A 24,185-nucleotide genomic window follows, 5' to 3' on the forward strand; every position below is an offset into this window, starting at 1 on the left:
GACACGCTCTAAGTGACGTGCCTAGCATCATATAGGAACTTGGTGGCAGGGACAGAATCCAAATCTCCAAGATGACATTCAGCTGCCCTTACAAAGACCGTCTTTTCTCTTCCTACAGTCCCCTGCCTCATTCACAACAAACCTGCCAACTTCTGCAACAAATGAGGTCCCTACAGACAAGCCCCTTCACTGCACAACCTCAGTTCACTGCCAAAGCAGATTTGAGCGTATTAGGAGTCCTGTGAAGTTAAAACAATCATATAATTAGACTATCATAATGCATACTCACAAGGGGGTCAAATTAAGGTTGTGTGGGCAACATTTATTCTAGCATTTCCTAATTTGAGATACTTGACTTTAGAACCTAACTTTATATTTACTAATTTTTGCTTTTGTTTATTGATTAGAGCAACCTTAACTAATGTAAAACCAAGTTTTGTTTGTGAATATTAAAGATGTTTAGTATTAATATAAGATTCAGTTATAGAATAGCCTCTTAATGCCCCAGCTTTCTGTAACTGTTCACTTTCTAAATAGTCTGTTATGGGTGATGGAAGAAGTAAGGGAGAAGAATTTGAACAAAAACTTTGAACACTTTATCTGAGTTGCCTAAAGAATCTACAGTAGAGTAGTTGAGTGATTATAGAAGGCATTTTATGCTTTGAGCTAATTCTACGTTTGAGTGACCTGATTTCATTTTAAGTTGGGTTCATTCTGTTTTATTAAGTGCTACAACAAAATAAGGCTTATTGTTGTCTAAGCAGCCTGAGTTCTGTTCTTGTCAATATGCCGGATATTGTAAATACATGGTTTCTAGTGACAGAGTCTCATCTGGCTTATGATGGTGTAAATTGAGGAATTGTTAAGAGTTCACTGCAATTACACTAGTGTAAAATGGATGTAAAAATCAGGTCCCCTAAATTGTGCTAGTGAGTGGCAGTATTAGTTTATTTCCCGCCCATCACAAAAAATCCTTTGTATATCCTATATCTTGATGCACGTTAGTGAGATCCCTTGCTTGACTTTAGAGAGGATCAAATTGTGGCTTTACTAAGCTTTATCCCTCACTTCTGATATATTGCATGAGTGGGGGTTTTCACATTTTACTTCCATGTAAAACGAGTTAGATATCGTTCAGTACCCCCATTAAGTTATCCTACTTTTATTACAAATGCAATTTCGAAATTGCAGAATGAGAGAGAGTGTTGTATTTCACCATTTAACAACTGAGTCATGACCTTAATTCCTTAGTTAAGGCTGAAAGGTCAAAATAATTCAACTTTCCAACTTTTTTTTTTAAACACACTTAGTTTCCATGTGCAGTCCATATATGGAATAAATGGTTTTTGTTTTTAGGGGAGTGCAGGTCAAATTGGGGACAAAAAGTCAGGTAGTTATGATCCTCTATGTTCTGTCCACTTGAGATGATACAGGAGATGCCTTTCTTAATAAATATATTGTGTAGATGTTCAAACTGTGATTAGGCACACAGTTCTTTGGCTTTGGTTCCCATTAAGTGAAGTTCAAATACACCCTTGATCTTCTGGGCTCATTAATGGGATTTAGGTGCCTCACTAGGCTCTGTTAGTTTGTGTCCGCAAAAAGAAAAGGAGTACTTGTGGCACCTTAGAGACTAACAAATTTATTTGAGCATAAGCTTTCGTGAACTACAGCTCACTTCATCATCGACTCTGTTGGCATGGCTCCTACATTGGAATGGAGGGAAGACGTTAAATGGTACTCTTCCCAAGCCCACCCACTGACTGTAATTCTTAGTAATATGATCCTCTCTCTGTGCCTTAATGCTTTATTCAGTAGTGGAATAGTCAAAGTTGACAAGATATATCTAGGAAGAGAGATTGGGGCTAGGTAATGTGTTCTTTTAGGTGGACGAGATCAACCAAGGTGGATCTCAGTTAGCTAAATCAGAGATGCTAATCTGTGTCTGTAGTAGGTAGAAGATGGTGACTAGCCTTGACCTCTTTGTCTAATCTAGACATAGCCATGGAACATTTGTCTACATTAGGAAACTACATTAGGAAACAACATTAGGTTGAAGAGCAGAGGGAATCAAGGGTAGAAAGCAAGGTTTAAAAAAAATTGTGAATCTGCATCTACAGTAGAGAATAGGATGTAGTCAGCTAGCTCTTAACCTAACCTTGTCTTTTCCTAAAGTATTACTGTTAACATCTGAATGAATACACAGTGAAATGAATGTGGACAGTCATACCTCAACGTTATTATTTGACTCTGCAAACGAGTACACAACGGCTTGTTTACATTTTGTTAACGTTTTCAAGGTTCTTAGCAGTCATGCTAGACTCTGCTTTCATTTAAAAAAAAAAATCCTGGAGAATAAGGAGGTAGTTTGTGAGAGATCATTATGCTGTGCTGGCCCTCCTGAGACATTAAAAATTATTTAGACAATGGATTCTAAAGTTGAGACTCAAAAATTGCTAGTTTTCCCATACTTTGCCAATTTTTTACTTCAGTTACATACACTAACTGAACTTGGTATAAAATAATAAAACTGGTTCTATTCTCTAATTTTCAGGGATGACTAGCACAGAGTCCTTTTCTGGGGTGGTGGTGTGCCAACATCTGTTAGTTACATAGATATCTGTATTTTTTTTGTTTTGACTAGTAATGTTTACCAGACATCCATCTATATCCTCTAGTTTTCTACTTTAAGAAAATCTAGCTTTTAATTGCAACATAGCTACTTCGCATTTGTCTTTCACCATAAGTCTCAAACATCCCCAGAGGTAGGCAAGTCTCACTAGCCCCACTTTTACCACTAGAGAAAGGTTGTGACTTGTCCATCCTAACACTGAGTCAGTAGTAGAGGTGATAATAGAACCCTGGGCTCCAGTATGATTTCCTATCCACTTAGCCATGCTTCCCTTTGGCTCTCGCCTCCAACAGGTGCCCAGTCTTTCAGGGAACATTGACGTGGACATCATCCCTATTCTTTTAGTAATGAATAGGGCCCTACCAAATTCATGGTCCATTCTGGTCAATTTCACAGCCAGAAAGTTTTAAAATTGGTCAATTTCATGATTTCAGATGTTTACTGTTGAAATTGCATGGTCTTGTAGCCGTGGGAGTACTGACCCAAAATAGGACTATGTGGGGTTGCAAAGTTGTTGTAGAAGGGGTCCCAAGATTTCCACCCTCACTTCTGTGCTGCCTTCAGAGCTCCCTGCAGTTAGAGGAGGTTCCTGGAGATGGAGGTGGGTAGGATCTCCCCCATGCTGCTGGGAGTGCCCCAGCCACGGGTTCCTAGCTGCTAGTCCACACCAGGGACAGATTAAGGCAGGTGCCCCCAGCCCCTTTGGGGCTCCCCTGGGAAAATGGGCACCCAAGCCCCAGGGTGGAAGCCCTAACGGGGTCACTCCGAGCCCAGGCTGCCCCAGGTGGGGGGGCGGAAGCCTCAAGCTCAGTGCCTAGAGCCACGGCAGTGAGAAAAGTGTGTGTGCAGGGTGGGGAATGGAAGCCCAGAGCCCAGCTCCTGGGCTGGTGCAGTGCAAAAGTGAGGATATACCACCCTCATTTCTGTGCTGCCTCTGGAGGGGGGTCTAATCTCCCTACAAGGAACAGCCATAGAAGGGAAGGACAACTCCTGTCCTGCCCCAGCATGTCCAGACTAGCAGCTAGGAGCCCTTGGCTCCAAGCAGCAGGGGAGATCAGATTTCATGGGGAAGGGTTGATTTCACAGTCTGTGACATCTTTTTCACAGCTGTGAAATTGGTAGTGCTCTAGTAATGAATGGTTTTCACCTCTGGGACAATGAGACCCTTCACTCTACCTGAGAACTATGAAATTTAATTTTTTGTTCTCCTGAAAGTCAGAGGTGGTGCTTTGGGAAGGGGCTGGTCTAGGGACCTTCAAGACCACCATAATCCAATGGAATTTCTGGTCTTGTGTAGCATAGGGTCTTTCACCTGTTTCATGAATAAGACCTCAGTCCAAAGCTGTTGCTAACTCTCTGCCAGAATTGCGTAAGGCAGCCGGTTGGTCTGTCGTGTACACAATTTTGAAATATTACAGATAAGATGAACCTAAACTCTGCAGCAAGGCCCACCAGTTCTTTTTAGTAAGTCAAGAAATGCGTTGATCAAATATGAAGATGTGTGTTAACCCTGTCCTGAGTGTAATATTCAATTTTACACTGTCTCTAAACTTTCAGTATGGTTCATACTTTTGTAGTGACGAGGCATAACTACACTGCATAAGTTGTTAGGCAAGTTGAAGGTTTTGGCAACTGGTTAGCAAAGAGGTGAGTGTTTGGACACTCACGAACTAGATGTTTCTGCTAAAATGAGGAGCAGTGTTTGTCTGATAGTCGTCATTAGCTCAGAGAAAAATTGCCCTCATTTATCTTAAGGATTGTTAACTGGTATTTGTTTTCTGTGTTTGGGAGGCTCTTTCAAAAATCAAAGGCAAGAATTTAAGCTTAAAATAAAGTAAAGCTTAGATTCTGCAGCAGAATTCTGCTACAAGGGTTGTTAGGCAAATTCCTCTGAATACACATGGCCACAAACACAGGAACACCACCAGACAACAGTGCCTTTTGACCATCTGACCTTTACATTCTTAGCTCTCATTGAGAGCCTGACTTCTCCCCCCTCCCTCCTCTGCCCCACATCCCTGGGTGAGGTTTGAATGAGAGTGGTTTTTGTCACCAGATTTAGTCTGATGCCATGTTAGGAATTATGCAGAAATGGACTTTTGGTGGCTCTCTTTTACAGAGCAATAATTCATAATGCCCCTTGGAACAAGGTTCTCTTACTACTTCCTTGTATTCTACTGATTCCTGTGAATTTTGTGTCTCCCGGGAAGATTAGGGTCATTTTGGCAACATGCATAACCTATAATCTGTTTTAATGACCTGCTCCAAAGAGTACAATGTATGATTGTTAAATCAATTACCTTAGTTTTGTCTATATGTTATAATATCCTCAAATTGAGACTAATTATTGCTGTCATACAAAAAAGGATTTCAAATGTAAGTGTGGGGAAAAAAATATATAAAAAATGAATTAGAAAAAGAACCTGATTTAGAATTCCAATTTCATATAAGGCAGTGTCAGTCAAATTTGGTTGTGAAGAGATAGTTTGATTAATTATTTTACCAGCTTATACATTTTGTAACTGAGGTAACTGGAAATTCTCAATGCACACACTCTCACACACACACTCTCTCTCGAGTATTATTTGTTGGTGACTTCTCTTTTGTTAAGAGTTCAGAATTCTTATTCCCACTACTTCTAAATTTTTTAAAAAAAAATTTGTCAAGGTCTTTAAACCAGTGGGTGCAATAGATAGGCAAATGCGACAACAGTTTTTGATTTCAGAAGTCTTTTTTATTTTACAAAATGTTGCTATCAGTATCTGGATACGTAAAGATTGTTTATTAGTTGACTATCGTATCTCAACAATCCATTTTATGTTTTTAAAAATAGCCATAAAATTATAAGCTATGTTCAAGTTAGATGTCAGTCTAAACAAGATCATGCCAGGTCAGCATCTGGATAGAAAACTTGCATTGAAATCATAGGTGCAATAGAAAGTAATGTTGACTACTCATTAGCTAGCAATGCAAAACTCTAAGTTAGCATTGATCTAAACCCATAGCATGATGATGGGGGTGATCTGTGCTAATTGAGGTGCTATATTTCGTTTGAGAAAGCAGAGGTTATGTTCAGTTCACTACAGAGTCTATGGTAGTTTTTCTCATTTAGATGTAAGCTCTGTCAGAGGCCCTGTCTACACTGGCAAGTTTCTGTGCAGTAAAGCAGCTTTCTACACTGTTACTCCTGTAACACTGTTGCTGCACACAGGCAATCCGAATGGGGCCATGGCAGAAGCCACAGTCTTGGAGAAGACCCTCCCTTGATTCCCTGCTCACCCTCAACAGTGAGGTAGCTTCCATAATCACATCCTGTGGGAAGGAATGATTATCAGGGCTCCCCCCCACCCCCATAGTACTGTCTCTCCACAGGAGCCAAATGTCCAGTGTACAGCAGGGTCCAGGAAGAGTGATTTGCCCTGCCCCTGGGGCTACTCAGCATTTTGGGGCTCATCTGTGCTTGCCAGGGGTCAGACAGTTAGTGACAGGTGTGAATACAGGCTGTGTTTTAAATCACTGAATCAGTGTTGTGCGTGTTGCAGACAATACTGCTTCTGTAAAATACTGCATTTAAACTTCAGAGATGACCTTGGGAGCCCAGCCTCCCTCTTTAATCAGCATCTGAACAGCTGTGCAGAATTAGAAAGCGGCCAAGAAGAACTAAGGAGGACTTTCTACGTGTTATGTTGCGCTCCACAGCTGAGAAACAGAAATCGGAGTGGCGGGACAAGAAGGGGGACTGAAAGGAGAACACAGCACACCAGAACGAAGCCACGGCGCGGCTCTTAAATGTTATGGAGCACTAAGCAGACACGCTCCAGGCAATACTGGCACTGCAAACCAAGCAGCTCCATGCCCACCTTCCCCTGCAGCCACTGTCACAAAACTCTTTCCCATGCTCCCCCCCAGACACTGCCAACACACTCTTATCAACCTCTTGGCTCCAGTCTATACCCACGGCATTCCACTCTTCCCCCCCACTTCACAGTCCAGCACTGTGGACTCCCAGTACCCACTGCCCTCAATACCCATCCCTCTACCGTTTGGCCCTGCTGAACTACAGTACCTGCTGCATTGTACTCCAAAGGAGAAGGTTGGATATGATCCCTAGACATACACAAGTCTTTAGCTGTTCCAGGACCCCATCTCCTCCAGAGACCTTCTTTTCTCCCATTCCCCTCGTGGCTGATGTTTTTTTGTTTGACTCTCTCCTTCGCTTGTTCTTTTTTAATAAAAGACTTGTATTGGTTTGAAAGCAATCTTTATTCTATTAATTGATAGCAAACAGAGCCCTGCAAAGCAACAGTTATGTTAAACCTTCATATTGCATCGTCTTCACCAATCACAACCACCTCCTAGCATTACAAGCACTGCATGCCCGAGCATAGCAACAAATGTTAGTGGCTTTCAGCTTCAAATTGCTGCCTCAAGGCATCCCTAATCCTTATGGCCCTGCGCTGCAGCCCTCTATTAGCCTTGGTCTCTGTCTGTTCAAACTCAGCCTCCAGGCACTGAGCCTCTGAGGTCCAGCCCTGGGTGAAGCTTTCACCCTTCCCTTCACAATTATTATGGAGCGTAAAGCACATGGCTATAAGCATAAGAATAGTCATCTGCCAGGTCCAGCTTGCTATAGAGACAGCGCCAGCCAAAAGCACGCTCGGTCATTCTGCACTTGGTCAGCCTGTTGTTGAACTGCTCCTTGCTGCTGTCAAGTTGCCTCCTGTGTGGTTTCATAAGCCATGGCATTATGGTGTAAGCAGGGTCTCCCAGGATTACAGTGGGCATTTCAGCTTCCCCTACAGTGATCTTTGGGTCTGGGAAGAAAGTCCCTGCTTGCAGCTTCCTGAAGATGCCAGTGTTCCAAAAGATGCATGTGTCATGCACCTTTCCGGACCAGCCTGTGTTAAGGTCTGTGAAACACCCATGGTGATCCACAAGCTCCTGGAGAACCATTGAGAAATACCCCTTGCGATTAATGTAGTCAGGGGCTAGATGGCTTGGTACCAGAACTGGAATATGCGTGCCATCTATCGCCCCACCGCAGTTAGGGAAGACCATTTTTTCAGAGCATCCACAGTGTCACTCACATTGCCCAGTGTCAGTCTTTCAGAGCAGGATGCAATTAATGGCCCTGCACACTTCCGTCAACATGAGTCCAATGGTCGAGCTTCCCACTCCCAACTGGTTAGTAACCAATCGGTAGCATTCTGGAGTAGCCAGCTTCCACAGTCCAGTTGCCACATGCTTCTCCAATGGCAGGGCAGCTCTCATTCTCATGTTCTTGTACCACAGGGCTGGGGCAAGCTCATCTCCCAGTCACATGAATGTGGCTTTCCTCATCCAAAAGTTCTGCAGCCACTGCTAGCCATCCTAGACTTGTATCGCTATATGATCCCCACCACTCAGTGCTTGTTTTCCGAGCCCAAATGCAGTGTTCCACTGTAGTCAGCACCTCTGTGAATGCCACAAGCAATCTCATGTCGTAGGCACTGTTTCCTCTAAGCTGTACGCACGCACACACACACACACACAGATCCTAACCCCCCGCACACATGGCGAATTACCGTGCGCACAAAAATTTGCACAGAAATTTTTTGCGCATGTGGTCTGTCAAAAATTAGAGGGAACATTGGTCGTAAGTAGTACACATGGCAAGATCAATGTCGCACTCCTCTTGCCTTTGTAGTTTAAGGAATAACTCCACTGCCACTCCATGACGTGTAGCGAGCAGTATACTGGTCAACAATTCGGGATCCATTCCTGCAGAAGAGGCAGAGCGTACAGTACACAAACCATTGAAAGATGGCGCCAAATGCAGACATAGAATCATAAAATATCAGGGTTGGAAGGGACCTCAGGAGGTCATCTAGTCCAACCCCCTGCTCAAAGCAGGACCGATCCCCGACTAAATCATCCCAGCCAGGGCTTTGTCAAGCCTGACCTTAAAAACTTCTAAGGAAGGAGATTCTACCACCTCCCTAGGTAACGCATTCCAGTGTTTCACCACCCTCCTAGTGAAAAAGTTTTTTCCTAATATCCAACCTAAACCTTCCCCACTGCAACTTGAGACCATTACTCCTTGTCCTGTCCTCTTCTACCACTGAGAATACTCTTTGGAACCACCTCTCAGGTAGTTGAAAGCAGAAACAGAAGCATAGGGATTGCTGGGATACGAAGCAATGCATCACAGGGCATTGGGACAGGACCCCGGAAGCCCCAGGACCCCCTTCATCTTCTCACAACTCTTAGTGGCAGAAGAGGAAGAAATGCTCTGTGGAATAGCTCCCAGAGTGCAACACTCAGAATACAGCTGCAAGTGCCACAAGTATGAACACACTATTGTGCAGGCAGCTGACAGTATGAACATACAACAGCGGTTTCCCTTCGGTGCTTTCTGAGTGGTGCTGTAACTCCACCAGTGTAGACATGCTCTTACTCAAACTGGAAACTGGCTAATTGGATTATGTCCACTGAACTTATTTACAAGTGACTGGGAACTTCACTGGAAGAAATTACTCCTCAGTTCACCTCCAGAAAAACTCTTATGTTGGCTTCTTTGCATTTCAGTGGTGAATGATTTGTACCAGTGTAAAACCCTTTGGTATCTTCCTGTGAGTGACATTCTATATATAATGTGCACTGTTTTCTGAAGAACCATTTTTGCTTATGTCATAATGACATTCTGTCTCTCTAAATTTAAAGGGCCATGATTTCTACATTAGCATGTAAGTGCTTTTAAAAAAAAAAAAGCTTTTAAGTGAAATCTTAACTGAAATTGGTGCCCTGTAAAACAGAGAGAGAGCTTCAAATTTTAATGTCATGATAACCCTTAGTGGGGGAAGAGATATTGAGAATGTTTAAATAACTTCTGCTTGCAAGATATACATAAATCAGCCTAGCAACCATAACAGCAATTTATTTCAAATTTTAAAATGGACACTGTAGTGGGTTGTAGGAAGTCCTTTATTATATTCTGTGTCATTAAAATGACTTTCATAAAGACTAAAAGCAAGTGAAGCATTCTTTTTAAAATGAGCCAACACATTTTAAAAAATAAGCATTGTGTAACGAACAAAGGAGTTAAATTAAATGTGTATACTTCTGCTATAATATAGCGTGGTGTATCATTCCCTTATGTTCTTTCTGAATAATACTTTAACATAGGGAATTTGTTCACAAACAAGTGTGGTGGATTTCATTCCTCTAGTCTGGTTATGATGTGATGGCAGATGTTAACAAGTACAGCACTGTGTGCTTTTAAATGATGCAAAGGATCTATATCTCACAAAAGTAACTTTTGTCCTGAGTTGTAAATGAAGTTGATTGACTTTGTCTAATCATCTCGTGAAAAATGGCACAGAGCAGTTGTATGTCTCTACATGAATCAACTTTTCTGTAGCACAGTTGGACTTCAATATATACATGCAGTATTTAGTATTTGCTATGTAGATTGAGGGAAGTGGTTAACTTTAAAAAGTTAGTTTACACATTATGTGGATTACACACGTGATTACAACTAATTCCTTTTTTCCCAAGGAAGGAGTTAATTATATTGTTTGTAACAACCAGATCTAGAAGCTGTTGACAGAGGTTGTCGATGATACTTTACTTTGCTATGTGCAAATGTAAAGATGTGGATATAGTCAGAAAGTGATTAGAGAGGCATCTTGTTACTTCCCATATCTGTTTCATAATCCCATCCATTTACTCTAAACTTGTTTTAACAGGAAAAACAAGTTTATTGCTGTCGAACTTAAAGCCAAGATAAGGATGGCAGAGCACTTCACAATCTATTTTGCCTCATGCATCAATATACATGCTATCTGAAGTCTAAATCCAGAATTATTGTTGATGTACCAGGTAAAAAGAACAGCTTGATTCAGATACTGCTCGGCTTGCATGAGCAGTATTTGATTTGTAATGACATTTATTGGGAATATGGAACACCAAGATTTAAGTTTGTGAATTTCATTTTTCTAATATTATATAAACTGTATTTATACAATGTTTAATCAATGAAGTTATTTTTACTTAAATCAGTGTCACTCCATGATTTAAAACTGAAGTTAGAAGGCACCCAGCAGTGCTAATCGCAAATGCTGCTCTACAGAGTTGTAGACTGTAGAGGTCTTTAGCAGGAGGCAAAATGCTAATTTTAAGAACTTCATTTCCAGATTCAACTTAAAATTTAAATATGGTCAAAAGTGCTTTTATCAAAGCAAACTTTCAGGATGCAGTACTGAGCAGATAATGTAGATTTATTAACATTTTTGGTTCAGTTTCCTGTTGAAATGACTGCTGATTAATACAGATCATACAAAATCTCTCGGTCTCTATGAATGCTAATAGTAACATACTTTAACATTTGTTAATCTACAAAATTATGAAAAATGTTGTTTGACCTATATTCAAGAAAGGTTCAGAAGCTAAGCTGCAAATCCATCCTTAAGTCAACCTTGTAATGCTCATTGTAGGTAATGAAGCCTAAATAGTCGCTGTTCATTATTTTGAGACATCTCTAACACTATGCACAAATTTACTTTGTGGCCGGTCACTGTTAATTCAGCAGAAGTAGTAATAAATTAAAACTGAATATCATACAGTGGTGACTAAGTTAATTACAAGCTCAGAATCAAGCCAACAAATGTTAAATATATAACCGGTGCACTTTATATCAAACCTTATGCAATTCTGCTGTGAAAACTGGATTGTATGGGTCCTTCATTGTCACACTCACATTTTTTACTTGTAAACAGAGAATGTTATTTTCTAACTGCTAGTCTCTAAGGTGCCACAAGTACTCCTTTTCTTTTTACGAATACAGACTAACACGGCTGTTACTCTGAAACCAGCCTTCAGTAGGTTAGCCCAGGTGTAACATATTTGAACTTGAACTGAAAAGCAGTTGTGTTTCAGAGTTATCACTGAGGGGCATCATTTGGCCTACAGAACCTTTAGTTATGATGCATGAGATTTAAAGATGGAAGGCAGACAGCTTGACTGAGCCCAAAGAGCTCTAGAAATGTGTATTAGCAACAGAATTCTTTATATTCAAGATGCAACAGAATTTGTAGTTCATTGTATCTTAGTGTTGTGAAAACAGAAAGCAGTAAAAGCTTTTTTGTCATTGGAGAGAAAAGGTGTTTAAGATATTGTTTTTACATAGTTCTTTTTCAGAGTAAAAATCTACTTGGTTTCAAATATTTTTTAGATTCTTAAACCTACTGAGGGCTTGTCTTCATTACAATGCTACATGGGTGGAGCACCTTTCCATCAACATAATTACTCCATCTCAACGAGAGATGGAAGCTATGTCAGCGGGAAAGCATCTCTGGCTGACACAGCACAGTTTAGGTACTACTTTAAGTTGATGTAACTTACATCGCTTGGGGTTGTGTTTTTCACACCCCTGAGCGACATAAGTTACATCGACTTAAGCGGGAGTGTAGACAAGCCCTGATTTGCAAGGAGGATTCCAATGGCTTAAGAGAAAGATGACTAGTTCTAAATCTAGAAAATGTTTCACTGAAGTCTTCAGAATTGATTTATTTCTTCTAGGTTTACTAGCTCTATGGATACTCAGGCCACGTCCACACTACAGACTAATATTAGGATAACTACGTCGCTCAGGAGCGTGAAAAATCCCAGTGTAGACAGTTTATCCCATGGACACATCCTCCTATCCTCTCTTGGGCAGCTGGTTTAACTATGCTGATGGGAGAAGCTCTCCCGTTATCATAGTAGCATCTTCACTAAAGTGCTACAGCGGCGCAGCTGTGGTACATGAAGACAAGCCCTAAGTAAAATGCACAACAAAACATTCCTGCATTTCAGGAACTAAGACTTGTTTGAATGAGTCAGGATTGTTCCTAATTTGAGTTATAGCTTCTTCCTTTTTGACATAGTGGAGCTTAGCATTTAGCCAGTCTTCATGCAGTGGCTGTGACCCCTTAGTTATCTATTGTAATAAAATATTAATACCATTTTAATAGAATATCTGAAAAGTAGATTTGTTCCCATTCTAAAATTAATAGTAAATTAATCTTACTGTGGAAGAATTTTCTTTTGTTTTATTTCCTGAATTTTCCCAAAGATAATTAAGTAGATGTAAAAATAAGTAAACTAGTAGTCTGAACTTAATAAATAGAAAATATTTCTTCTATTGCAGCTCTATGCAGGTGCTATTCTTGAAGTGTGTGGATGAAAATTGGGAAGGTTCCCTCAAGTTCAGGGTAAGTAAAGGTACCACTAAATTTTCTGTCAAATATATATAAAAATTTGATCATTCAGCTACGACACTATTTAAATAGTATTTTTTCTTAAAGCAAGTTGTGAATTTAATAGGAAAGTGATAAAAATTGAGAGTCCCATAGACTCTAGACTACTGGAACTAAGGCACAATAACTTTCTGTATTGTTACATGAAGCTTGCTGGCCATTTTATAGACTATTCTTAGCTCAAATCCTGATGTAACTGCCTGTTCTCTCAGTGGATAAGCTGACTAGCATGGCTGGAATACAGTAGTGTAAAAGGTAAATCGTGTCAGTGTGAGCGTGTTTCAGGGTTAAATCTATAAAGAACTTCAATATGGAAATATGTTTATAAAGGGGAGAGGATTTAAATGGCTGCAGCCCTTTCATCTATTTAGTAAGTTCTTAATTTGTTTTATTTAGATGTATTTTTGAAGTACCTATCCTAAGCTTTCATCTTTCTGCTATGGACTTTTATCCTGATGGACCTATCCTTTCTAATCCGTCTTCCGAAAACATCTATTATAGGCAGGGCTGATAGCATTGTCCATTAAGTTTGCCCTATATTTCATTTGCTCTTTATAATGTGAAGATGTTATATAACTATGTCAAACTTGGAGTGACATTTTTCATGCCAAAAAACAGGTCAGCCATTTTAGAGAATGAGACCTGGCCAAAATAAATTTTGCCCATCTTAAAATTTTTCTTTGAAATGCTCTAGCACCATCCTACTTTGGAGAGGAACTTGAAACTTGCAGAGGTGCAGCCTTTGTGTAAGGGATATGCTTTTGCTATCCCCAAGGAAGTCCAGCCAAATTTGGCCAAGCTATAAGACTTTGAGAAATTGCTGTTTGGACTTGCACGCTACAGGCTTCAGCATTAGTAACAAAATCTCTACAGATTCTGATCCTCACTGCACAAGCTTGAAGACTCTTGCACTTCCTACATGTGACTGTACTGTACTTGTACCATCCCTACACACCAACAGTGCATGCACCAGACTCTCTCAGGTCCTAGTGCTGACCAGACTGTACATGCACAAACCCCACAGAGTAACTCAGCTCCCGGGTTGCAGAAGCTCACTAGGACTTGCCCTATAAATGCTGCTCCCAGCTGGGATGCCTGGGCACTGGAACTGGGAGCAAGGAGCACTTGAGGTACTAAAAAGGGGTCTAAAGAGCAAAGGCACTGTGGAGGAGGAAGATGCCTGACTTAAGTAAAAGCTTGAACAAAAGCCTGACAGGAGGTAGATTATTGGGAAGGGGAGATGGAGACTGGGACAGCATGGAATGAGGGAGGGAATGTAAGAGGAGACAGATTGCATAAGCAGCGAGAGGCGGGGGACTGGGAGTCTGTGGAGATGGGATGGAGAGGCAGATCAGATGGGAGGGGAGGTACCAGCTGGGCTAGGAGGCTGGGACAGGTTGGAGGGGATGTGTTTGAAGACTCTGTCCCCACTAGAACACACACCTGCTCCAAAAGCCTAGAATAGAACCCAGTGGTGGAAGTTTCACTATTCCTCTGCTGTCAGTAAATATCTGTGAAACTACTGGCAAAGTGGGTATCTCATCCCCCTCTAGTGCTGGTCCACATGTAGGATGTTGCTATCAGTTACTCACTTAGCTGCAGTCCCAAATGTTTGAGGCGGATCTAAAGGTTCCAACCCTGCTGATGACCTCATGTGGGTGTCAATACAATGACATGTTGGAATTGTGTTTTCAGTTGACTTTCTTAAAAAGCTAGGAAATTACACACAAACTACATTAAAAGAACATCAAGGTTGCCAAGTCAAGCACTCAGGCTAGGAAATACCAGAACTAACGGTGCATTAATGCCTGAGCAGTATTAACTCAGTCCCTTGTATATATGCATTATGATCTAATTATATGATCAAATCCGAATATTTTCCACAGGACCCCTGCCTGATTCAGTGCACAATATGGTCCAGCTCAGGGGATGAATCAAGGTTGTGTGGTGAAAGAGGTAGTAGAACCCCTGCTTTATTTGCAATGTTAGAAAAGTGTGTAGTGACTCAGAAAAGGGGACTGCAGCAAGAGAAAGGAAGATCTTATGGTTAAGGCAGTTGAATGCTGCCATGGACAACTGGATCCTATCCCTGCTTCTGCTGTAGGGTTCCTATATCACTTAATCTAGACTTTTCACAGGTGGTAACTAATTGTGTTCCTCACTTTTTCGGTGTCTGATGTAAGACCCTAGGATCTAATTTGCACAAGTGCTGATCACTTAAGATGCAACTGATGTTGATAGGAGCTGTTCTTTGAAGTGCTGTGTAAGACTAAGTATTCTGAAAAATCAGGTTCTTGGTATCTAAAATGGGCAACCAGAATTGGACACTTTTGTTCTGCTTCAGCTCCTTCTCATCAGTAAAATGAGAATCTTCCCCCTTGTCCCATTACAGGTGAGCTGCACTTCAGACTGTTTTTAGTCCTTCAGGTGCACCTGTCTGGTGATATGTTTCACTACTTTAACTCCTCTCTGGACAGAGCCATGTGATCCTACCAATTTGAGACTGCATCTCTGGGATGCACCCATTTACAAATTGTTATAAATAGACAGGCCTGACAGTATTTGGCACCTGCATGCCCTCTTTCTCCAGGAGCCTGTGGCTGATTAAGTCCTAGTTTCTTCAAAACAAAGCACTACTTACTCATCAAGCAAAGATATACAAACAAAAAGCCTGTCTGCCTGGGTCTTAGCTCCATTCTTTCTTTGCAAGGTTTGGGGAAGTAAGTTCCACTAAGCCCAGACCCCTTGCTCCTGGCCTGGAGGAGACTGTGGCTTATTCTCTGTCAGACTTCTGTCCAGCTGCTACTGCCTGTTCACCCCCTTTCCTCACTAGGCTGGGTTTTTACTAGCTTAGTGCCCCTTTGATGCTAGCCTTGGGCCAGGGAAAAACTAACCTCCTAGCCTGGTTGGTGCACTTTTCCCAATTAGTAGATTGCTCATTGTTTCACCTGGTGACCTTCCTTGATATGATTGTGCCTGAATAATGGCATGAAGTGCATAGGATTATTAAATACTGGTAACTCCATTCTCCACATATCCCCATTTAACAAGGATGTCGAAGATAAATGTAGTATGAGTGCTTCACAAACTAAGTGATGAGCACCATAGAAAAGCCCCAGATGAAATCATTCTGTCTTCAGAGCAGGGTTTGAATAGTGTGCAATAAATAAGGCATGGAGCCACACACTAAACAATGAGGATAAAAGAAAATCTTAGAAATGAAGGGCTAGAAGGAACCTTGAAGTTATCAAGTCCAGCTGCTCATTAACTGAGCACTATCCATCAAAGCGCATATGCACCAGGGGGCCAAATTAAGCCTGCACAGATATAAAATGACCTTTGTTCTATCAACCTATCTTAAAATAGCAGTGTACATACTGTTCCAAACACTCTTCTTCCTCACTCCACCCTCTAATGAAAAGCCCAGGCTCCTTCTCCTGAGACTTTATCTTCAGTTAAAACCAAACTTCAACATCCTGTTTCTTTAGTCCCCTACAATTTATACCCATTTTGGGAAATAATGGTGAACATACAGGAAGACATTCCATAGAGGGGCTGGGGATAATTATCCTGAAAGAGAACTAATTAAAATCAGCTTTCAAAGTGGTAGCCGTGTTAGTCTGTATTAAAATCAGTTTTTCAATCAAGATCTCTAGAATCTAATTTCCTGGAAGCTGGCTCACATTAGTAATCAAGAATCCTTTCTCTTAATCCTTGTTTTTTCAAAACAAGTTTGTAAGTTTCTTTAATGCTACTAAATTTAGCTTGCTTTTTAAAATGATTGAAGGTATGCCTACATTGCAATCACCGGGTGTGATTGCGCCTTCATGTAGGCATACCAGAGTCAGCTTTAATCTAGCTAGCTCCAGTACTAGAGCAGTGAAGCCATGGCAAAACATGCTTCAGCATGAGCTAGTCATGCAAGTAATCACCCAGGGTTCCAGGTTGGTTTGTACAGCCCACGCAGGAGCATACCCTGTTGTAGCTTCAGTGTTCTGGGTACACAAGCTAGGTAAATTAAAGCCAGCTCCGATATGTCTGGTAATCTGCAGTGACTTCAGTATAGACATACCATGAGTGAAGCTTGGGAGCCTGCCAGTAAATACTTGCATTTGTCTGGCAACTCTTCTTTTGTGCAATGGTAATAGAGGAAAGATTGACAAACCTTTACAGGTACATAATTTTCTCTTGGTCATGAACTTCCATATAGTTACGAGATATAAAGGCATCATAACTGGCGTCTTCAAACCAGTTTTGATACAACCAGCGTTCAACTTGTTCCCACATACTGTAAAATATTTAGAAGCACAATGGAGTAATTTACTTAATTTGAATTTATTCTCAGATTCTCAGGTATTGGTACCTTAAGTTTTTTTTACTATACTTGCCCATTTGTCTTGGCAGGAAGTAAAGATGATCATTTTTATCTTGAGATTCCACCTTAAATTTTAACATTTTGGGAACCTAAAATTTATCTAAGGGTTCTATATATTTCCAGTTGTGACTTGACTGTTACGGAAGTGAGGTTGACTGAAGGTCATACTGCTGCTTCTGAAGCTTCAGGAGTGCTGGTATTTTTAGGTTATATTGAACTGTGTAACCTGTCATTGCCAATGCTCTCATTACAAATGCTCACTTCAGTTTGATTCCTGTCTGATGGCTCCCTCTAGGATTTTTTTCTTGCAGAGTATACACAAGATGGCAGCACTAATTGGCGGATTGTGAATGTATTAGAATTACATAAATTACTGTGTTTAATTCTGTAGATGACCAAGTTCTTTATTTAAGTACTTATAAAACATTGATTAAAATTTTATCACTTGGCTTACAATTAAATCTGATGGCACAGTACCTCTCTCAAGAAAAGGAGTACTTGTGGCTTAGACTAACCGATTTATTTGAGCATCCGATGCATTATTATTATTGATGCATCCCATGAAGTGAGCTGTAGCTCACGAAAGCTTGTGCTTAAATAGATTGGTTAGTCTCTAAGGTGCCACAAGTACTCCTTTTCTTTTTGCGAATACAGACTAACACGGCTGCTACTCTGAAATCTACCTCTGTCTTGTTTTTCTGTTTGGCCAGAGATGATGATCACCATACAGAGATCTAGTTTTAAAGTTTTTGTTTGTGAAATAAAGTGAATCGTATGAACATGAAGTTATACAATAAGGAGAGGAACCATTATTTAACCACTGGTACAAAATAGATTATCTGGTACTAATACATCAAATGGAACTCTTATTAGTACAGTAGTTAATTTCAAATGCCGTTTTTAATTTAGGAAAAGGTCAGTATTCAAGAAATGTTTTTTAAAATCTGACTCGCTAGATTAAGCTCAAAATGTAGTCACTGGATATTAAGCACCTAAGAGTATGAGAGACTCTGAAATACTTTTAGTCGCAGCAAGTTATTCAGTTTGGAAAACTGGTTGCTTACTGACTAGACCACACTATATTTTAAAAAAAAAAACCTTCCAGAAACATTTTAAATAAGTGTCTTTGTACATACTTCCAGAGTCACCCATTATCTGTCATATAAACCGCTTTAGGTATAGAGAAAAATATTTTTCTGCCAATATTTGTTCAGTGGTACTAGCAAAAATGCTGGTGAACGTTCCTCGAATTGTTCTGTTATGGACACACGCACACTCTACTCAATTTGTACTAAGTGAGATTGGACAAAATTCTACTCTAAATATTAAACCTTTTCTGTATGATCATTTAAATGTATTAATTCACAGTAGAAAGCCAGAAAATGTATTCCCATTTGACTGACTAGTCTAATTATTCTTACATCTGCACACAAACTTTCAAATTAACCAATCACTGTAGGTAATCAGTTTACCTTAAGGTAGAACTTCAGTGGTAGCCCTGTTTTGTTCATGAAGGAGATAAAATTGTGATATTTAATGTATTAACATTCTTTCCATTGTTCTAATAAAGACATTCATTGAATGTTGCTGCTTTCCCAATGCATTCAGTTGATCAGCAGGAGAACAGCCAGCTCACCTCCTTATGAGACTGTACCAATGGCCTGATTAAAAGCACTCCCAGCAAATCTGTTACACAGAAATCTTAACCCAGTTCTTAAATATTGCAAATGTCTAATTTTTCACAAAATCCCATTGATTAAGACTTGCATCTTGCAGTTATTTACTAAAATCCCTTCTATTTTCAATGTGGCCTTTGTTCCAAAAACTGCCCCTAAATACTCACTGCCCTTTATCACAGTCTTCCTTAGCCAGATTATTCAGATAAAATAAACATCTGCAGTAGGAATAGTCAAAAACAGTGCTCTCCAAATCAGAAATGTAACTGATTTATTAGTCATGCCGAGTGGGAAACTACAAATGCACAACCTGCATCATTTTTGTGATCACATTCCTCATTCCAGATATCTTGAATTGGTTTTTGAAAACTTTAGTTCTTTGTAATCTCTCAAATTGCTATTGTGAAGTACTTGTTCTTCATAGAAATGTATAGTCCTCAATATGCCATCCATATTAATAAACTACTATTTTTTTCTCCAGAGTTGAGGTCTCAAAAGGAAAATGACTGAGCCTGTTAAAGTCTAGATGTGCACTTCATCTTTTCATAAAATGATATGGGTCATCATGGAGGTTTTGAAGCAGGACTATGTTATGTTCGCTCCTGCCCTCCAAAATTATATTTTTACAGAAGTGTCCTTCCTGGAGGAAATTAATTCTGCATACTTTCCTATTCAGAATGATTTATACATATTACTAGCCAACGCTTTTTTGCCATTTACTCAACAATTCATTGTATCTTACCTTTATAAATGAGGCTCAAATGTCCAAACATAATAGGATGAAGTTTTATTTTTACTCTTCTGTGCAATATATCACTTCTTGAATGTTCCCTTTGAAAACTAAAGGCTTAAATGTTCCTTATGTGATAAGTTGAATAAAATCTTGAGTAGTTCGTTAGTCTTGGTAGATCCCCTTACTTCTGCACTGATTTTTCTGTCTTTTGTGACCTTGCTGACTAGAAAATTAAGTTCTTGTTTCTCGTAATGTTCATCTGAATGTTTTTATTCTGCTGTCAAACTGACTGCCACTAGTACTAATTTCATGCCCAATTCTGCCCTCCCCCCATGTTAAGTAGTATCGCTGATTTCAGTCCAGTGTTGTGTGTTTGCACTCATTTTATTTGAAAATAATTCCTATTTCCTATATTTACCACAATATATACGGTACAGTTGTTGCTAGTAGCCAGTCTGTTAGGTGTACTTGAGGGTATATGGAGTCCTCATATTAGGATACTCTACAAGAATAATTCATTTATGTAGTTTGAAGTTGCACAAATCCTGATGCTACTACTTGAATGAAGCTTAACTTCTCAAAGGAAAGCTGTAGTGAATATATACCACTGTAGTTATTATCTGAGTGATTTAGAAACGTTGCTTTTTCACTATTCCCATGGTAAAACAGTACTGTTGTCTCAATGAAAGCTGTTGCATCACAGATACCATATTTCCTAGCAGGAAATCCTGTCTTGTAACACTTAGATAGGAATTGTATTTAAGTCAATTTAAGTGCATTAGCAATTTTTAAATCTTTTTTTAATTACCTCATACCAACATTGAAAGATCTTCCTCCTTTTTCATGTATGTAAATCCAGAGTTTTCATGATGTTGCTTTCAGAAGATGTCAAGAGATGCTGGGATTAAAACATGTAGAGCTCTGGCACCTCTCCTATAACTGAGAACTGCAGTGGAGACAAGATACCGTAATAATTTCTTTTCCTGTAAAGGGAAAGACCAGCTGTAGATGGTCTCAATCATGGCTTCATGCTCAGACTGAAGAGACAACCCAGGTATCTTGGAAGAAAATGGGCCAGATGGTTTCTAAAGGATGGAACAGAAAGGGGAGGATCTGAATTTGACTGAGTTGGGAGTCCTGGAAAATGCTCAAACCTGCTGCCTCAAAAAAGTCAGACTGAACAGGAGGATTTCTGCCTTTTCGGTGGAAGTTTAGGGTTTCCCTGGCTGCCTGTGCGTGCGTGAGAGAGAGAGAGGGGATGACTAGGAGACATCCCTTCCCCCTCCGCTCACAAAACTGAATGCACTGTCAACTAGGTTCAAACTATTGTTCTTGCACATTCGCACCTTGTACTAGCACTAGACTGCCCTCAACAATACAATATAAATCTCCTTAAGATTCTCCTCCTTCATACATGGAAACCATGACTGGCATTAGATGTGCTTCCAAGTTTTTGGGGGGGAAAGACGAGATGTATTCAAAGTAAAAATGTGGCTTTTTCCAAGTACAATTAATTCCACAACTGTTATTGCTTATGGGTGAGGATTTTAATGCTTGTAGCAGTATAGTTTGGAGCCTGAAGCATGTATTCAAAATCAAAAAGTATATCTGGAAAAATTAAGTCTCCCAATATCTATGAGAGACCACATAGGAGAAAATTACCTAGTTTGTGTTCTTTTCGAATAATAGTAATTTTCAGTTGGTTTTCTTTGTTCTTTCCTCCAAACTTCAGCTTTTGTCAGGAGTGACAAACCCAAACTATTCAGGGGACTGCAAATCAAGGTGAGTAGCATTTTTTTAACCACATTTTAAATTCTGGCTTTTAAGAGGAATTAAACCCACTTGAAACCTGTCCTTTCACACAGTGTTTAGTACTTGCTTATCAAATAAACCTGTATCCTATACAAACTATTTATTTTAAGAATAAGAATCCATTTCAGGATGGATGCTAGGCACTTTGTTTTCAGTGTTGGAGCAAATGCTGATAAAAAGCGTCAAGGTTTTTTAAACTTAAAACATTTACAATCTTACTTAAGCCCTAGCAGGAATGACTATATTTTCATAAATTCAGATTGGATTTTTAAATTAGTGTAACCTCCCCCCACCCCAAAAAAAAAATACACACACACGCACTACTATGCTTAGATTTCCCAATACAATTTGCATGGCCCAAATTAGATAAACTTTGCACTTTAGTGCTTTATGGTATTAAATGTCATTGAGTTTTTTTTGGTTTAATTTTAATTGATTTTTATACCTGTATATAAAAAGTAATTCAATTTGAAATTGGTATTTCTGCAATTAAGGCATTTAATTTAAAGCTGATTTGTGGGGGGAGGAGGGGAGAGGTAGGAATGTGATTTCCAAACAGAAGATAACTAACCTTCTCTTTGTGCAGTATGTGCGTGGTTCTGATCCTGTACTAAAGTTGCTGGATGACAGTGGGAACATTGCTGAAGAACTGAGCATCCTCAAATGGAATACAGATAGTGTAGAAGAATTCCTAAGTGAAAAACTAGAACGCATATAAATCTTGCTGTCAGTCCTTTCCTCGCATTTGATCCTGATTATCTTCTGAGATAAAGTGTGCTACACCCAGCAAATCATTCCAGCTTCTACATTAACTTTAAAAAGATCATATTGTATGGTACTAAATATCTTTTAATTAGAAATTGAAGCTTCAGCACGGCATACATCTGACAAGTTGGCAAGCTGAACAAATAGTTTGTGCTGGTACATATCAGCTCTTTGTGTTTGTAACAATGCATTTCATTAATGATAAACTCAGTTAATTATGCAAATTCCTGAGTTTGTTGTAATTTGACCAGTTTTTACAAACTTTTAAAACTAGCTGGCAGTTCCAAATAATTGAGATATTTATCATGCTTTTTGTATGTTGCTTTTCTGTGTACAGGAAGTCATCATCAAATGTGAGATGTACTCTGCCTCCAAAAAGATGAGTCTGCTAGTCCTCTCTTGCATTTTGTATTTCTCAGCTGTCCTTTTTATAGACATGTTATTTACAGTTTATAACAAATGCCTGGTTCTGAAAGTTTTGGGAGTTTGGTTATGATGGAAGAACTCATGATTTGGAGTGATTGTAAAACATGAAGTAGGTGCACTTTAGTGAAGACTACATAGAAAACCTCTAAGGCATGTGTAAGTCTGATGTCAGGTGTACTTTACACCAAGTGTTTTACTTTACTACTGTAGATCTGAGTTCTTAGAATATATAAAGTGTTTTGAGATGGCAATAAATTACTTTCACAAATCTCTTGGATATGCTTTTTATTTATTGAATTTATAAAGCTTGTTTCCTTTTTTAAAGCATCATCTATTTTCCCTTTTTAATCAACTCATTACTGTGAACAGAGAACAGATACCTGTACACACAGTATACGAAGACTGAGATCCAGTGTGAATTGTCAGTTTTGCTAGTTGAGTGAATACGTACAATAAAATAAGGATAACTTATGAAACATGGACTTAATTTATATTGAAGCTGAAGTTTAAGTAACAAACAAACAAACCTCTCCTCTTACCTCATCCATCCAAAAACCTTAAAAATCTGAAAATAAGTTATGTCCTCATGCAACCTTAACTACTACTCAACATAATTAAAAGAAGAAAAAACAACTTCCTTGTTTTTTAAATACATCTTTGTATCTCAGTGGATAGCTCAGAGTAAGGAAGAGAGCACTGCACTTGTCTGGAAATCAAAAGGAGAAATTGTGCAAAATGCTGTATTAATCTTGTATGGTGGTGGATGGAATAGAAAGTTTGCTATCTGTAGCAACAGGAAGTGAGGCAGAATCTGCTAAAATGAAGCATTTTTCAAATCCAGAGGCCTGGATAACTTGCATCCAACAGTCTTAAAGGAACTAGCTGTGAAGCGCTGTGAAGCACTCTGAACCACTGACATTTATTTTGAACAATCGTGAAAAACTGGGGAAATTGTAAAGGCTTGGAGTACTGCCAGCAGTTCAAATATTTGAAAAAGTTAAAAGGGATGACCGGGGGACCTATAGATTGGTTAAGTAATGGAATGGTTAATTCAGGACTCAAAAAATTTAAAGGCTAAAATTATACGTATCATCCAATAGAAGCATTCAGACTATATGATCAGTGATCCCTTCTAGCCTTATAATTAAGACTAAGATTTTGTCACAGGTATCTTTAGTAAAAGCCCTGGAAGCCTGAGCTTTGCCACCTGGGGCTGAAGTCAGAGGTCACGTAAAATCACAGAATCAGTGACCTGCATGACAGAATGTTTGCCTTAATTTTAAGGAAGGCTAAGATTTTGTCAGATATTTTTAGTAAAAGTTAGGGACAGGTCACTGGCAATAAAGAAGAATTCATGGAAGCCTGTGACCTGTCCATGACTTTTACTAAAAATATCTGACAAAATGGGGATCTACGGGTCCCCACACTGCCTGCAGTGGGGCAGCTGTGCTGCAGCTAGGAGCTCTGGGGGCTCCCCCCTCAGGTTCAG

The 24,185-nt window shown here is 39.6% G+C and overlaps 1 protein-coding gene across 1 annotated transcript in view; it reads left to right on the forward strand.

Annotated features, from left to right (window-relative positions):
• The window catches only part of SELENOF (selenoprotein F), a 35,893-nt gene extending 12,929 nt beyond the window's left edge, over positions 1-22,964 (forward strand). Inside the window, exons 4-6 of the mRNA XM_007068780.4 lie at positions 12,801-12,864; positions 21,426-21,475; positions 22,092-22,964. Coding sequence (XP_007068842.4) covers positions 12,801-12,864; positions 21,426-21,475; positions 22,092-22,223 — 246 coding nt within the window. The 3' untranslated portion in view covers positions 22,224-22,964. The remainder of the gene's footprint in view (positions 1-12,800; positions 12,865-21,425; positions 21,476-22,091) is intronic.
• Positions 22,965-24,185: the final 1,221 nt, after the last annotated feature.

This window comes from Chelonia mydas, chromosome 8 (genome assembly GCF_015237465.2).
Source record: "Chelonia mydas isolate rCheMyd1 chromosome 8, rCheMyd1.pri.v2, whole genome shotgun sequence".
Taxonomy (NCBI): domain Eukaryota; kingdom Metazoa; phylum Chordata; order Testudines; family Cheloniidae; genus Chelonia; species Chelonia mydas.